The sequence below is a fragment of the Mustela putorius genome, unplaced genomic scaffold (assembly GCF_011764305.1).
Source record: "Mustela putorius furo isolate JIRA1106 unplaced genomic scaffold, ASM1176430v1.1 tig00003983_pilon_pilon_pilon, whole genome shotgun sequence".
In the NCBI taxonomy this organism is placed as follows: Eukaryota; Metazoa; Chordata; class Mammalia; order Carnivora; family Mustelidae; genus Mustela; species Mustela putorius.
The window spans coordinates 13,070,974-13,086,940 of NW_025422123.1; the positions used below are offsets into that span (position 1 = coordinate 13,070,974).

Below are 15,967 nucleotides of genomic sequence, written 5' to 3' on the forward strand. Positions count from 1 at the left end.
TTGTAATCCAGCATTCAGAGAAGATATTAATTCTGACTCTTTCAACTTGGAGGATGTATTTATTCATTAAGAGAAGGGCTAACACGGATCTTTTCATTGCATGATAAGGTGCACATGTTCTCCAGTAGAAAAATTATATGTGTGTATAGCTGTTTGCTGCTTTTCCCAGCCAAGTCAGCTAGACTTGTGTTGTTACAGCTTGATATAAAGATTCTGATCACTAAAATTTGCAGTTTGTCTCAGTATGAATCCCAGTTTTGCCGCTGTGGCTTAGTGTTGTAGAAGTCACTTAGCACTTCTACCCTCAGCTTCTTTATCTTTCAAAAGGGACCGTTCAGAAGGTTTGCGTGACAGACTGCCTGGGCTCTTCCATGGCTGAAAGCTTGGTTCCTTTCCCTTTAATCCCTGAAAGAGGGAGAACAGCAAGATTGACCTTGCAAGTTCTTCCCACTTCCCTATCTAATCCCATTCCTCCTCTTTTCCCCATGTTTCAGGAAGGTTTTTAATATGTCTTTGTGACACAAAAGTCTCCTACTGCATTACTCTACATTATTGAAGTCTGCCTTCTTCAAAGGACTTCATGTTGAATAATTTATTAAAACACCACTTAGCCTGGTTCTCTGGGAAAGGGGCAAAATCTTAGAGATTGATAGACGTCTCCCGGAAAAGAGGAAAAGTGCAGAACACCTTTGGCTGAGTACGAAGAGGTCTGTTCCTCTGAACACTGTAGGTCTGTGGCTGGGCCAGAGATGAAGGAGGGTTTTGAATCTCCTTTAGGAACCCACCAGTGACACGGACCACTGCTCTTCACGGTGCTGCTCCTCCAGCTGGCTCAGTTTGAAGCTGAGGTTGGGCTTGGCAGTCCAGGCCCCCTTGAGCCCTCCAGACAGAGAGAACACCTACCACAGAGGAGAAAAGGGTAACACTTTGACTGAACCAAGCAGTTTACAGAATCCCAGGACCCATTTTGTCATCTTGTAATACCTTCTAACTGGTTACTAAGTGGCAGGAAGAAGTGATGTTTTCTAAGTTGACTACATGGAGAGAACCATCGAGATCCAGAAAAATCTGAGTTTTTAACTAATCCTGTCAGTTTCTCCCCTCCTTTGTCTCTGCTGTTGGAAATTATTGGTTTGATGTAGTAGTAAAAAACATTTCCTGTTGTTGTAAAGAACATCAACCTTGGGATCAGACAACCCAGGATTCGTATCCAGCCTTTACCACATTTTAGCTCTGACCCTAGTCAAGTTCCTTAACTTAGTTAACTTACTTCCTTAACAAGTTCCTAAGCTTCCAGTTTCCTCAGACGAAAATTGGAACATAAATTCACACTTCATAAAGTTTTCAGGAATACAATTTATCTTACGTATATAAAAAGTCCTATGTCTAATAAATACCCAACAGATTTTGACTACAGTGACCATCATTTGTGAGTATAACTTCCCATGTAGCATTATAGCAATTTTGCATGCCTTATAAATATATCTTATTATCTTTTTGGTGAGACTTAGGGAATTTAGAGCTTAAGTTAAAGCCACTCAGCTCGTAAGTGGTAAAGATGGCATTGGACTCCAGGTACTTTGGACTATATAAAACCCAGACTATTATTTTATAACAGGGGTTTCCAGATTTGATTCGTGGGTCAGCACCATTTTTCACCTGTGTACAAAAAACCCAAAAAAACAAAACTGAACAAAATCAGGATAGGATAGTAAATTTTTATAAAACCCGAAGTATTCAATTTTAAGAACTTTTATTATGAGATTGCCCTCCCCACTCTTTGGACTAAAAATGTCATTTCTTTTATGAGAATACGTGAGGATTGATTTCTTCAATTTCTAACAATTCTGAGTAATTAAGATTTTATTTTACTCCAAATCATAACAGCTATAGGTGAAGTTTATCCAGCTGCATTCCATAGGAATGCATAGAATTTTCACATTTCGTTATTATTTTTCCTTTAGATTTCGTGGTGTGCATCATGCATTTGCAAAAATCTTATCTGAAGGAGGAATACGTGGGCTTTGGGCAGGCTGGGTACCCAATATACAAAGAGCAGCACTGGTGAATATGGGAGGTAATGGAAACTTTATTGAACTCTGAGAAGTCCTTACTGCCTTCATGATTGTAATGATAAGCACAGACATCAGGGAAAATGGAAAACTTTATTTAATCATTTTTAGTAATCATTGGCAACAGTGTTCGTTTATGTTTGAACAACTTAATTGAATATTTTCTCTAGAGTATTTTCACTTTTCTCCATGGTGATCTATGAAAAGGATTTCCTGAAATAAGCAAATTGTGTCAATAAAGACACAAGGTTTCCTCTCTACCCATACCCTCCTCCAAGATCCAAAATGGCACATGAAACCATGTGACAATCATTAGATCCAGAATGCCCAACTCTTGCTCCCAGCTTGCGCAGCACGCATCCCAGACTAGAAACCTCAGTGCTTCCTTAACTCAACCTGTCCCTCACCTCCCATAGTCAGTCACTAAATGCTTCTGTCTTTTGTTTTATGGTTTTACTTATTTATTTTTCAGAGTGAAAGAGGGAGAGAGAGAGAGAGCACACAAGCAGGGGGAGTGGCAGGAAGAGTGGATAGAGGGAAAAGCAGGCTCTCCACTGAGCAGGGAGCTCGATGTGGGACTCCAACCCAGGATCGCAGGATCATGATCTGAGCCAAAGGCAGACGCTTAACTGACTGGGCCACCTAAGCACCCCTTGCTTCTGTCTTCTTCTTCTTCTTTTTTAAGATTTTATTTGTTTATTTAACAGACAGAGATGACAAGTAGGCAGAGAGGCAGGCAGAGAGAAAGAGGAGGAAGCAGGCTCTCCGCTGAGCAGAGAGCCTGATGTGGGGCTCGATCCCAGGACTCTGGGATCATGACCTGAGCCAAAGGCAGAGGCTTTAACCCACTGAGTCACCCAAGAGCCCTTACTTCTGTCTTCTAAATATTTCTTGAAAGTGTACCCTCTCCAATACCTATCACCTGAGTGTCCTTAAAACGACCATTTTTACAATTCTCACCATCATAGCCACAGCCATCAGGCTGGTCTCTTCCCCTGTCCTCATATTTATACCCAGTATCCAGGGGGATTTATCTAAAACACAAATCTCAACATGTTCCTGGGACTCTTAAAACCTTTTACTGGCTTCTCATCACTCACAGAAGAAAAGTGGAAGTTTCATAACGTAATATAGAAGGTCTGCACAATCCAACCAGTGCCTTCAGGGAATTGAACAATTCATTGATTCGGGAGTAAAGAGTGAAACAGAGAGTCGTGAGCTAGAAGGTTCCATTGCCTACACATAACAAAACTGCTCTTCTCCTACTTTCTGTACTCCTCCCTCTTCTTCTATTTAGTTTCCTTCTTGCAGATGATTTAGTATGCTGCAAAAATGTCTTTCTACCGTGTATTTTTCCTGAACCCCACAACCACCCTTCTCTAGCCATGTTGTGTTAGATGCCCCTTTATGAGTTTCTGTAGTTCCCGGTACTTACCTCTGTGATCACTTGTACCTCATTACATTGCTTTCTACTGTGTGTCTATTTCCTCTGCTAGATTATGAGCCCCCTGAAGGCAAAGACGTTTTATTTATCATCTCGTGTAGTCAGTAAACATTTGATGAATGAGCTAATGAATGAAAAGATTGTTTCTAAGACCCAACTTAAATGATTCTAGGAAACGAAGGGATGGCCTTTTTGAGGGTTATAGGAACATATCACTTAAATATCAAAGGAAGTAAGTCTGGTTTTTTAAATTTTGCTCTTTCAGTCCATCCATAGCTTCAACATCATATTGGTGGCTATTTTAATTATCAGGAATCTTTAGTGATTGTAGTTTCTCAATTCAGTCCTTCAAAATCTGTTGTAGCTCAGATTTCTCTTCCAGCTTCCAGCTATTTACTCAGCGTGTTTATTTGGGTTATCTTGAATATCATCATGCTGTGTCCAAACCAAATTCGTTGATCAAACTACTTGCTCTCCCTTCTTCCCAATCTCAAAATACGATATCGTATTTTCTCACTTGAACAAGGCAGAAAGCTAGGCAAGAGTTTCGTCTCTTTCCTTTCACTTACTCCTGATAACCAGTCAGTCACCAAGTCCAACCACTGCGGACTCTTAGCTGTATCTTGCATCATCTACTTTTCATCCCTGGAGCCACTCCTTTGTCCAAGTATTTTTTATCTCCTCCTACTGGATCAATACAGAAGCCTCCAGACTGGTCTTTCCATATGTACCCCATGTCCATTTTGTCCCCCCATGCATTGGAAACTGCTGTGACCAAGGTCATCACTTCATCAACTTAGTTAAAACATTCTAAATTAGTCAAATCTCATTTTCACCATCTCCAAAAATGGCAGCTCTGCCATTCAAATTGTTTAAGCTCAAATTTTTTTTTAAAGATTTTATTTATTATTGACAGAGATCACAAGCAGGCAAAGAGGCAGGCAGAGAGAGAGGAAGGGAAGCAGTCTCCCCACTGCGGGGCTCGATCCCAGGACCCTGGGACCATGACCCGAGTCGAGGGCAGAGGCTTTAACCCACTGAGCCACCCAAGCACCCAAAGCTCAAAAATCCTGTAGTCATCTTTGATTCTTTTCTTTCCCTCTGTATTCAGTTTGGTGATTCTGCCTTCAAAACTACCTAGGATCTGACCAGTGCTCCACAACTCCTTTTTCCAAACCATCATCATCTCTCATCAGAATAAATGCAACAGTCTCATCTCTAATCTGTCTTGTCTCCCTGTAGTCTAGTCACAGCAGAACAGCCAGAGTGTCATGTAAACAGTAACCCAGAATCGTCACTGCTGTGCTCAAAATCCTCCCTTAAAGATGCCATCTTTAAAAATCATATATATCATTCTCCTCTACCTTCTGATATTCTTATCCCCTTTCTTTGCCTTATTTGTCTTCGGAGAGTCATAACTATCGGAAATGCTGTGGTTTATATATTTGCTTACTATCTCATCCCCCAACAAAGAATGAGGATTGTGTTCAGTTTACCCATGGCTTTTTTCCCAGCACCTAGAATAATGCCTACTACCATATGGTAGACACTCACATATTTGGTGAGTGATCAGACGCATCTACCCATTCTTGCTTCTTTACAATTCACTTCCTGTACTTCACTGTAGGTAGTCATTATAAAACTCCAATGTTGTAATATATCACTGCCCTGTGTAAAACTCTTCAACAGCTCTTCATTGTCATTAGAAAAAAATATAAAAATCTTAATGTAGAATGATGGTCAGGACCGTTTATTTATAAGTGATGGAATTTCATCTCAACTTACTTAGGATTAGAGAAGGAATTTATCATCTCAAAAACTAAGAAGTCCAGGGGTTGAGCTGATGGTAGGCGATAGCTGGATTCAAATTGTTCACGCGATATAATTGAGTACCTGTCTCTCTTCCTCTTTTCCTCCCCTTTCATCTGTTGGTTGCTTTCCCATGCTTGAGAACGATAATAGTATCTTTCATCCTTGAACACATTCCTACCCCAAGCCTAATCTATTCTTTTTATTTTTTTTTCTTGAGAGTTTGTGTGTGTGAGCAAGGGGATGAGAGGGCCAGAAGGAGAGGGAAAGAGAGAGAGAATCTTAAGCAGGCTTCATGCTCAGCGTGGAACCCAACATAGGGCTCGATCTCGTGACCCTGAGACCTGAGCCAAAATCAAGAGTCGGAGGCTTAACTGACTGAGACACCCAGGTGTCCTAAGCCTAACATATTATTAACATAAAAGACATTCATTGTCAAATGAATATTTCAGCCTCCTTTTTCTTTTTATTGCCAGATTTAACTACTTATGATACAGTGAAACACTATTTGGTACTGAACACTCCACTTGAGGACAATATCATGACTCATGGTTTATCAAGGTAAGTGATTATTTTAGTTTGAATTATTTTCTATATCACTTTTCTTCCACATTTGGCACAAATTCTAACCTTTTATCTCCTGTGATTGAGAATCTAGTGATATTACCCTTAGAGAAATGTGATAGTACATTTAAAAAGAACAATTTTCTTAGAATTTTTTGCAGTTAAAATGGGGAAGAAAGAGACAAAATTTCACAATGTTTCATATTAAACCATCCCAAATATTTTCACCTTGGTGGGACCCTCCTGGGGTCAGATTCTGTTGATCAATTCTGCAATTCAATTCCACAGTTAACTTTGAGCATCTTTTATGGTAAAGGCACCTTCAGGGCACTGCAGTGGGTACAGAGGGAAACCCTGGCTTCTTTCTAGACAGTTGAGCAGGGGAAAAACAAGACACATATGAAAACAATATCTAGGGGTGCCTGGGTGACTCACTCAATTAAGCATCTGCCTTTGGCATAGGTCATGATCCCAGGCCTGGGATTTAGTCCTGGTTGTCAGGCTCCCATCTCAGCGTGGAGTCTGCTTCTCCCTTTCCTTCTCCCACTGTCCCTCCCCTGCTAGTGCTCTCTCTCCTTCTCTCTCTCTCAAATAAGTAAATAAAATCTTTAAAAAACAAAAATAATGTATGGCAAATGCTGAAACAAAATGCCTAGTTATGGTACCATTCCGAAGAGGGAAGAAAAAATAACCACTTGGGAAGGGCCTACAAAGGAGCTAGAATTAGGTGTTTTGAAAGGCTATAGCTCTTGACAGAGACAGGAAGTAGAGCACCCCAGGAAGCAGAAGCACCTTATCTCTTTGCTGCACAATTTCAAATGATCTATTAGAGTGAGTTACTTTATAGATATATAGTGTTCTTAACCTTATAGTGATTTCATATAGCTTCTGATCTTGTGTCCAAATTCCAGCATGCTTTATGCTATTAGATGACCCCAAAAAATATATTAAGAGTGTTGAACCAATGAGATTTGGAGAGATATAGATATAAGCAATTCCAATTTCAGATTCACCTTAACTTTATATTCCTAGAGTACTTTTTCTTCATTCCTCCACTCTTAAAATAAGTGTGATCTTTAGTGCTACTAGGGCAATCTTTTTATGTGTCTTTGCTTACCATTCTTTTCCATTCCAGATTCTCATCCAGGTGTGTCCACTAGCTACACCATACTTTCTGTAGCCAATAGTTTCCAGAGAAAACTAAGGATTTTGACCTCCTTCCACTTCTTATTTCCATCCTGGTAAACATACATATATTTGTGTCTACCCTTGCCAAATCTCCTGCACTATCTTTGTTCATGCTGTTCACGCTGCCTAGGAGACTTTTGTGTCCAATTGCCCCCCAGTAGAGTCACCTTGTAAGACTTCCTCATCTTTAAGATGCTTCTCTGTTCTGGTGTTATGATCTACTCTAGAAGCAAGATAGACAGATCTGTCCTATAGTTCCACGTTGATATTACCACTCTTTTTCATTGTCTTTCCACCCAGATGGTCTTTGAAATACCACATCTAACCAAAGAATCCTGGATTTCCTGGCAGATGTAAATCTGCTTAACATATACCAAACAGATCTGTCTTTTGTGGAAAAACAAGATTTCCAGCTGTATATATTCCAGTCGTAATGTGAAATAACTTAGTCTTATTCTTCTCTAATGCAGGTTTTAGGGAAATGAAATGATGGGCATTTGTTTCATTTTTTAGCTCTACCCACTGGATCAGTTTTTTAAATGGGTTGGTATGAATACATGTGTTACATGAGGCAACTCAAAAGTTGCTAATGATGAAATCAAATTGAGTAGGTAAATGGTGCTATGTGGTCTGAAGTTCTGGATGTGTCCTAGAAGAAAATGAATGCTCCTGGAGGCTCAATGGGGATTGTAGCTGTACACCAGAGAGCTTCTTGTGAGCCATCCAATAGTGTAAGCTCTGAACTATGCACTTGTGAGCCATCCAACAGTGTAAGCTCTGAACTATGCACTTCAAAATGATTAAAATGGTAAATTGTATGTTGTGTCTGTTTTACCACAGTTTCTAAAAGTGGGGTAAATAAGAAGTCCTGGGGTAGGCCAGGAGCAATAAAGAAAAGTGAGGATTTTAGTGAGGTGGGAAGGCAGGTGGCAAGGTATATTAATCAAGGAAGCAGAGGAAAGGTAGAGAGTTGAATTAATCGTCAGGAAATGATATAGAACAGGAAGACCAGGATAACCTTGTTTTTCTTTTTGAAATCATGAGGCTGTTGAGAGGTAAAACTGTGAGAAAGGTGAGTTTACTCTGTGTGAAGATGACCCATGAGCATGATTTAGTTCATCCTTAAGAGGCTGGCTTTCTCTGAAACAGTGCTGATGGGAGTATCGGAAACTGGTCTTACAGATAGCCACTTGGCTGCCTGGAGAGATCAGGAGACTCACCAGTCACTCTTTGTCCATTTTCACCTTAGCTGTGTCCTCAGCTTCATCATGTTGTTAACAAGGAGCGATGAAGACCAATAGTAAAAAGCAGCAATGTCCATTTCAGTGCAAGTAGCTTGGGCAAAATCAGCGTTCTTTTTATTGCTCTGTCTTTTCCCTTTGACTCTGGATACCATCTTCCTTGAGGCCTCCTGAATACATTATTCTCCTTTAGTATTTATTTTTTAAAGAAGTCTAGCCAGATTACACTATATCCTTAGGTGTTGGTTAAGAGGTTTCTGTGTGAAAATATTAAGGTATATTAAAATCAGTGGCATTAAACTTCCAAAGAATAGAAACAAATAGGAAAGAATATAAAAAGAGCAGTAGTGTACACCTACTGGAATGTATGTGGTGAAACGTGCTCTTTCCACATAGACAATGACTTGTGTGGGCAGAGACCCAAGGATGTTATATGCACAGTTAGGTCTTTTGCTATAATACGAAATAGGTTATATGGGTTTCTTCCCTTGAATTCAAGTATTTCTAAAGTAATTTTCTCCTTTGAATTATAAATCCTGACCTGAAAGTGGTGGACAGAGTCTGAGTACTTTCTGCTACAGCAGTTTAGAGTAAGAGAGAATATGAAGATTCCTAAGGTAGCTTCAACTTCCCTGCCATAGAGTTTTCAGAGCCTTCAAAAGCCTTGGCGTAGAAATCAGTAGTCCTTGATTTGTGAGGTATTTGATGTCCCAGAGGATCTAAAAGTTTTCCACAGTTTTCCTTTCCAGTTTTGCATTAGCCAGACATAAGCTGTTATTCAGGCTGCCTTGATCCCAGTTTCTATAGATTCAGCTGCTGGCATGCGGGACTTCATACTCCTTGACTCAGGGCAACCACCCTTTTTCTCATCATAGGTCTTTCTTGTGGAAAAGTTTAAAGCAGCTCGTGAATTTTCAGTTTGTAGAAATTCATCCTCTGAATTGCCTTGTATACCCACAAGTATAATGAACTGCTAGTGATTTCTTAACTTCTTTTTTTTTTAATTTTTTATTTTTTATAAACATATATTTTTATCCCCAGGGGTACAGGTCTGTGAATCACCAGGTTTACACACTTCACAGCACTCACCAAAGCACATACCCTCCCTAATGTCCATAATTCCACCCCCTTCTCCCAAACCCCCTCTACCCAGCAACCCTCAGTTTGTTTTATGAGATTAAGAGTCACTTATGGTTTGTCTCCCTCCCAATCCCATCATGTTTCATTTATTCTTCTCCTACCCACTTAACCCCCCATGTTGCATCACGGCTTCCTCATATCAGGGAGATCATATGATAGTTGTCTTTCTCCGCTTGACTTATTTCGCTAAGCATGATATGCTCTAGTTCCATCCATGTTGTAGCAAGTGGCAAGATTTCATTTCTTTTGATGGCTGCATAGTATTCCATTGTGTATATATACCACATCTTCTTTATCCATTCATCTGTTGATAGACATCTAGGTTCTTTCCAAAGTTTGGCTATTGTGGACATTGCTGCTATAAACATTCGGGTACACGTGCCCCTTCGGATCACTACGTTTGTATCTTTAGGGTAAATACCCAGTAGTGCAATTGCTGGATCATAGGGTAGTTCTATTTTCAACATTTTGAGGAACCTCCATGCTGTTTTCCAAAGTGGTTGCACCAGCTTGCATTCCCACCAACAGTGTAGGAGGGCTCCCCTTTCTCCGCATCCTCGCCAGCATCTGTCATTTCCTGACTTGTTAATTTTAGCCATTCTGACTGGTGTGAGGTGGTATCTCATTGTGGTTTTGATTTGTATTTCCCTGATGCCGAGTGATATGGAGCACTTTTTCATGTGTCTGTTGGCCATCTGGATGTCTTCTTTGCAGAAATGTCTGTTCATGTCCTCTGCCCATTTCTTAATTGAATTATTTGTTCTTTGGGTATTGAGCTTGCTAAGTTCTTTATAGATTCTGGACACTAGTCCTTTATCTGATATGTCATTTGCCAATATCTTCTCCCATTCTGTCAGTTGTCTTTTGGTTTTGTTAACTGTTTCCTTTGCTGTGCAAAAGCTTTTGATCTTGATGAAATCCCAATAGTTCATTTTTGCCCTTGCTTCCCTTGCCTTTGGCGATGTTCCTAGGAAGATGTTGCTGAGGCTGAGGTCGAAGAGGTTGTTGCCTGTGTTCTCCTCAAGGATTTTGATGGATTCCTTTCTCACATTGAGGTCCTTCATCCATTTTGAGTCTATTTTTGTGTGTGGTGTAAGGAAATGGTCCAATTTCTTTTTTCTGCATGTGGCTGTCCAATTTTCCCAAGACCATTTATTGAAGAGGCTGTCTTTTTTCCATTGGACATTCTTTCTTGCTTTGTTAAAGATTAGTTGACCATAGAGTTGAGGGTGTATTTCTGGGCTTTCTATTCTGTTCCATTGATCTATGTGTCTGTTTTTGTGCCAGTACCATGCTCTCTTGATGATGACAGCTTTGTAATAGAGTTTGAAGTCCGGAATTGTGATGCCACCAACTTTGGCTTTCTTTTTCAATATTCCTTTGGCTATTCGAGGTCTTTTCTGATTCCATATAAATTTTAGGATTATTTGTTCCATTTCTTTGAAAAAGATGGATGGTACTTTGATAATTGCATTAAATGTGTAGATTGCTTTAGGTAGCATAGACATTTTCACAATGTTTATTCTTCCAATCCAGGAGCATGGAACATTTTTCCATTTTTTTTGTGTCTCCCTCAATTTCTTTGATGAGTACTTTATAGTTTTCTGAGTATAGATTCTTTGCCTCTTTGTTTAGGTTTATGCCTAGGTATCTTGTGGTTTTGGGTGCAATTGTAAATGGGATTGACTCCTTAATTTCTCTTTCTTGTGTCTTGTTGTTGGTGTAGAGAAATGCAACTGATTTCTGTGCACTGATTTTATATCCTGACACTTTACTGAATTCCTGTACAAGTTCTAACAGTTTTGGAGTGGAGTCTTTTGGGTTTTCCACATGTAGTATCATATCATCTTCGAAGAGTAATAGTTTGACTTATTCTTTGCCGATTTGGATGCCTTTAATTGCCTTTTGTTGTCTGATTGCTGAGGCTAGGACTTCTAGTACTATGTTGAATAACAGTGGTGATAATGGACATCCCTGCCATGTTCCTGACCTTAGCGGAAAAACTTTCAGTTTTTCTCCATTGAGAATGAGATTTGTGGTGGGTCTTTCATAGACGGCTTTGATAATATTGAGGTACGTGCCTATATCCCTACACTTTGAAGGGTTTTGATCAGGAAGGGATGCTGTACTTTGTCAAATGCTTTTTCAGCATCTATTGAGAGTATCATATGGTTCTTCTTCTTTCTTTAATTGATGTGTTGTATCACATTTATTGATTTGCGGATGTTGAACCAACCTCGCAGCCCTGGAATAAAAATCCCACTTGGTCGTGGTGAATAATCCTTTTAATGTACTGTTGAATCCTATTGGCTAGTATTTTGGTGAGAATTTTCGCATCTGTGTTCATCAAGGATATTGGTCTATAGCTCTCTTTTTTGATGGGATCCTTGTCTGGTTTTGGGATCAAGGTGATGCTAGCCTCATAAAATGAGTTTGGAAGTTTTCCTTCCATTTCTATTTTTTGGAACAGTTCAGGAGAATTAATTCAGGAATTAATTCTTCTTTAAATGTTTGGTAGAATTCCCCCGGGAAGTCGTCTGGCCCTGGGCTTTTGTTTGTTTGGAGATTTTTGATGACTGTTTCAATCTCCGTACTGGTTATGGGTCTGCTCAGGCTTTCTGTTTCTTCCTGGTTCAGTTGTGGTAGTTTATATGTTTTTAGGAATGCATCCATTTCTTCCAGATTGTCAAATTTGTTGGCGTAGTGTTGCTCATAATATGTTCTTATAATTGTTTGTATTTCTTTGGTGTTAGTTGTGATCTCTCCTCTTTCATTCATGATTTTATTTATTTGGGTCTTATCTCTTTTCTTTTTGATAAGTCTGGCCAGGGGTTTATCAATCTTATTAATTTTTTCAAAGAACCAGCTCCGCTCCTAGTTTCATTGATTTGTTCTATTGTTTTTTTGGTTGGACATTCTTTTTAATTTTTGTTTTTTCTATCTCTTTAATGATTTCATTAAGCATTGATTTTAAGCAAAAATAGGATTATTATAAAGAATAATACAATAATATATTTAGTATTCCATTCTTTCTAAATATCAGATTTCCTTTTCTTACAATTTAGAAATTGCTATATTTATTATCCTTCAAATTCATTTATTTGTATTTATAGTTTATGTTCTGGACTGGTAGCTTCTATTCTGGGAACACCCGCTGATGTCATCAAAAGCCGAATAATGAATCAACCACGAGATAAACAAGGAAGGTAGATAGAAAGTCTTCACTCTCCGTGTGTTCAAATGTCCTTAATAATAATGTTCCTTAAAGATGTTTCCTTGCATTTACTCTTGATTGAAATGTATCTGTGTGATCACATGTTCAGCCAGCAAACTGTTTTTATGTAATTATCTGCTCTTTGTCTGATGGAAAAGTACTGTGCACTTGGGGATATAAGCTAATTTAATGATCATATTATTTAGACACAAGGTATTTATTGTGATTTTATTGTTTTCAAAGAGTTTATGAAAATATACTCTGCTGAGAATTTACAGAGCACTTTCTTCAGAAGCTTATGACTTACAGGTAACATGGAGAATTTGATTTGCTATAAAACAGTATGTTCTCTCTGGAAGAGATCAGGTGGAGTGAATTCTAACTATAAGACTAAGGGTGGGATGAATCCAAAGAGTCAGCCTTAGACACCTAAAGAAATTCTCTTTAAACTCAAAAGAGGTGATTTCTATATACTGAGCCACAAATATTACTTGTTCTAAATTAGCAGAAAATGTTTAAGTTTCCTTATAGTAAGTTTCCTTTATTTTTTAATTTATGATTTATTTATACACTATTTACACACAAGAAATTTAGCAGAACTGTCTTCTTTCCTTTTTAGGGGACTTTTGTATAAATCATCAACGGACTGTTTGATTCAGGCTGTTCAAGGAGAAGGATTCATGAGTCTATATAAAGGCTTTTTACCATCTTGGCTGAGAATGGTAACGTCAGGTTTTTCCTTCTTTTGTTTTTGTATTCTTTGCACTTAAATTGCTTTTAATCTACAAATATTTTCCCCTTTCTCTTTTGGTTTTTAGCATGGCTCTGCCTTTCTCTCTTTTTTATATCTCTTTTTGGTTTCTTTTTACCTCTCCTCAGAGTCTTATTACCTTCCCAGATGGGTTAAAGTAATACAATTCAGTTACTATTCAGAAATGAAAAGGTTGACATTCTGTTGTTATAAAGTCAGTGGATAGGATTTTCTGCAATGTAAAACCTTTAGTAGTCCATTTAGCCAAAGTATCGTACGTTTGGAACAGGTATTAAGATTTTATACTAGATACTGTTCCTATGAAAATCTTGCTGTTTCAAACAAAATTTGTTACTTTGCTGGCACATGTTGCATTATCCATTAATACTCATGACCACAAAACTTAGTTTGGTAAGAAAGCATTATGTCATTTTTATTTGATCTGTATATTACTTTTTACTGAGGTAAACTAAGATGTAGAATTAAATAGACTTATTCAAGTAACATAAGATACATAATACAAATAAGGTACTCAAGTATTTTGTAAGGTAGAACAAATTTGAAAGACTGAACGAGTCATGGGTTTAGAAATTCCAACAATCAACGCTCTACACAATATCATAACATTAATTGAGCACCTATGCCACGCAAAGCCCTGTACCCAGTGCCTGGCTTGGGGATGAACAGAAGAGTCTGTAGTGCTGCTGTAGTGCTGGAGCTTCTAGCTTGGAAAAGCCAGACACTGAATACAAAACTAGAAGTGATGAGTGGTCAGGCAAAGTGCCTGGTGCTATGAAAATATATAGCAAGCACATAAAGCCTACGCTTGGAGATCAGGAGCAGCTCCATGGAGAATGGGCTCTAAAATTGAGTCTGAAGAATGAGTAGGATTTGCCAGGTAAAAAGAGCAGGAAAAAACATTCTAGGTAGAGGGAACAGTTGGAGTGGACAGAAAACTTGATGAGTTCAGGGAATTGAAGGAAACCCACAGGCCAAGGCATGGAGACATGGAGGAAAGAGGCACAAGGTGAGGCCAGAGAGAGGTAGAGGCCAGTTTGGGAAGGGCTATAAGACCCATAAGAGTGAAGGGCACCAGTTTGATGACGTGTGTGTTTTTAAAAAGATCATTCCAGCTGCAGTGTGGGTTGGGGAAAGGCCCGGAGTAGTAGTAGGTGAGACATAATGATAGCGTGCATGAAAGTATGACAAGGAGGACAGAAAAAGACAGATTCAAAAAATAATCTAGGGGAAGTAGCAAGGAGCTAGAAGCATGACTGGATGGGGAGGGGAAATTTGTCAGAGGAGACAAGGAAAGTTGGACTTCATTCCTAGATTCCCAACCTGAGCAACAGATGATGTAATTTCCTAACATGGGATCATTTGTAGGGAAGATCCTGTGGTAGAATAGCAAGCTTAGTCCTAAATTTGTTGAGTTTTGGGTATTTGTAGGACATCTAAGAACAGATTCTAAATGGCTCCTTCATATGTTGATCTGGATCTTACAGAGCATATGGGGGTGGAGCTTTAGAGGTGAGCACCATCTGCATACAGAAAGGAATTGAAGTTCTGGGAATAAATGACAGCACCAAGCAATAGTGGGTATCCATAAACATGGAGTTAATAGCCAAAGCCCTTAGCAATATCTGAAGCAAATGTGTACCCAAGTGTAAAACCTTATTTTGATTGTCTTGGTTATACCTTGAAATTATCTCAAATCTGTGGATATTTCTTAATGGAAAGGAAAATTTTGATTTGGCCTGCATATCACAAGTGCTGATGGCACTAAGGAATAAGATGTTTTGCACGAGAGCAGCTTATAAAAGGATAGAAAAGATAGACATGTAAGTAGTTAAAATTATAGACATAATAAAGCCAATATTATTAAATCACTTGGTATTAGCACCAACACTGTGCTAATCATTTTCATGGCTTACCTCACTGAATTCTCCCAACAATCTCTTCAGTAGGTTATTATCATATCTCTTTTACAGAGGAGGAACAAAAGTTTAAAACATCTAAATAACTCAGCCAGTTTAGCTGGTTACTACTTTATCAAGTCAGGGAATCAAACCCAGGCTCCAGAGGACATGGTCTTTGTGAGCAGGTTGTATTAAATGCTCCACTCGTGGTGAACAAAACATGGTGAGAACATGGGTAGTAAAGTAAACATTGGCTTTACCTGTTTAGGAAGTCACAAAGTCTTTCACAGAGATGATGTCTGATCCGAGCTTTGAAAGACCAGTCGGCATTTAACAAGAAAGGCATGAAGGAGCAATGTGAACACAGGCATCAAGTCATGTGTGTACCCAGTAGGTTTGGACAACCGCAGAAAATTCAGTGTAGCTGGAGAACAGGTCCTCAGAGAGGATGTGGTGGGGCAAAATTCTAGAGAAGAAGTTAAGGACCAGGTTAAGAAGGACCTTGTGGGGGCAAGTTTAATGGTTTAGGTGGAACCTGTAGTCAGCAAGCAGCTGTTTAATAGTGGGAGCAAAGTACTAAGGTTTGTTTGGGTACAGGATTACTTTGGCAGCAATGTAGAAGATA

General features: G+C 38.9%; 1 protein-coding gene across 8 annotated transcripts in view; it reads left to right on the plus strand.

Moving 5' to 3' along the window:
- Positions 1-15,967, plus strand: part of SLC25A27 (solute carrier family 25 member 27) — a 32,838-nt gene that overhangs the window by 7,097 nt on the left and 9,774 nt on the right. For 4 of the 8 annotated variants that reach the window (XM_013061666.2, XM_013061674.2, XM_004739758.3 and 1 more), the window contains 4 exons: positions 1,965-2,077; positions 5,802-5,886; positions 12,572-12,664; positions 13,292-13,394. In XM_013061666.2, the coding sequence (XP_012917120.1) occupies positions 1,965-2,077; positions 5,802-5,886; positions 12,572-12,664; positions 13,292-13,394 (394 nt within the window). Of the gene's footprint in view, positions 1-1,964; positions 2,078-5,801; positions 5,887-12,571; positions 12,665-12,915; positions 12,982-13,291; positions 13,395-15,967 lie in introns of those variants that run through there. The other 4 variants (XM_045071032.1, XM_045071031.1, XM_004739759.3 and 1 more) reach the window with 2 other exon arrangements.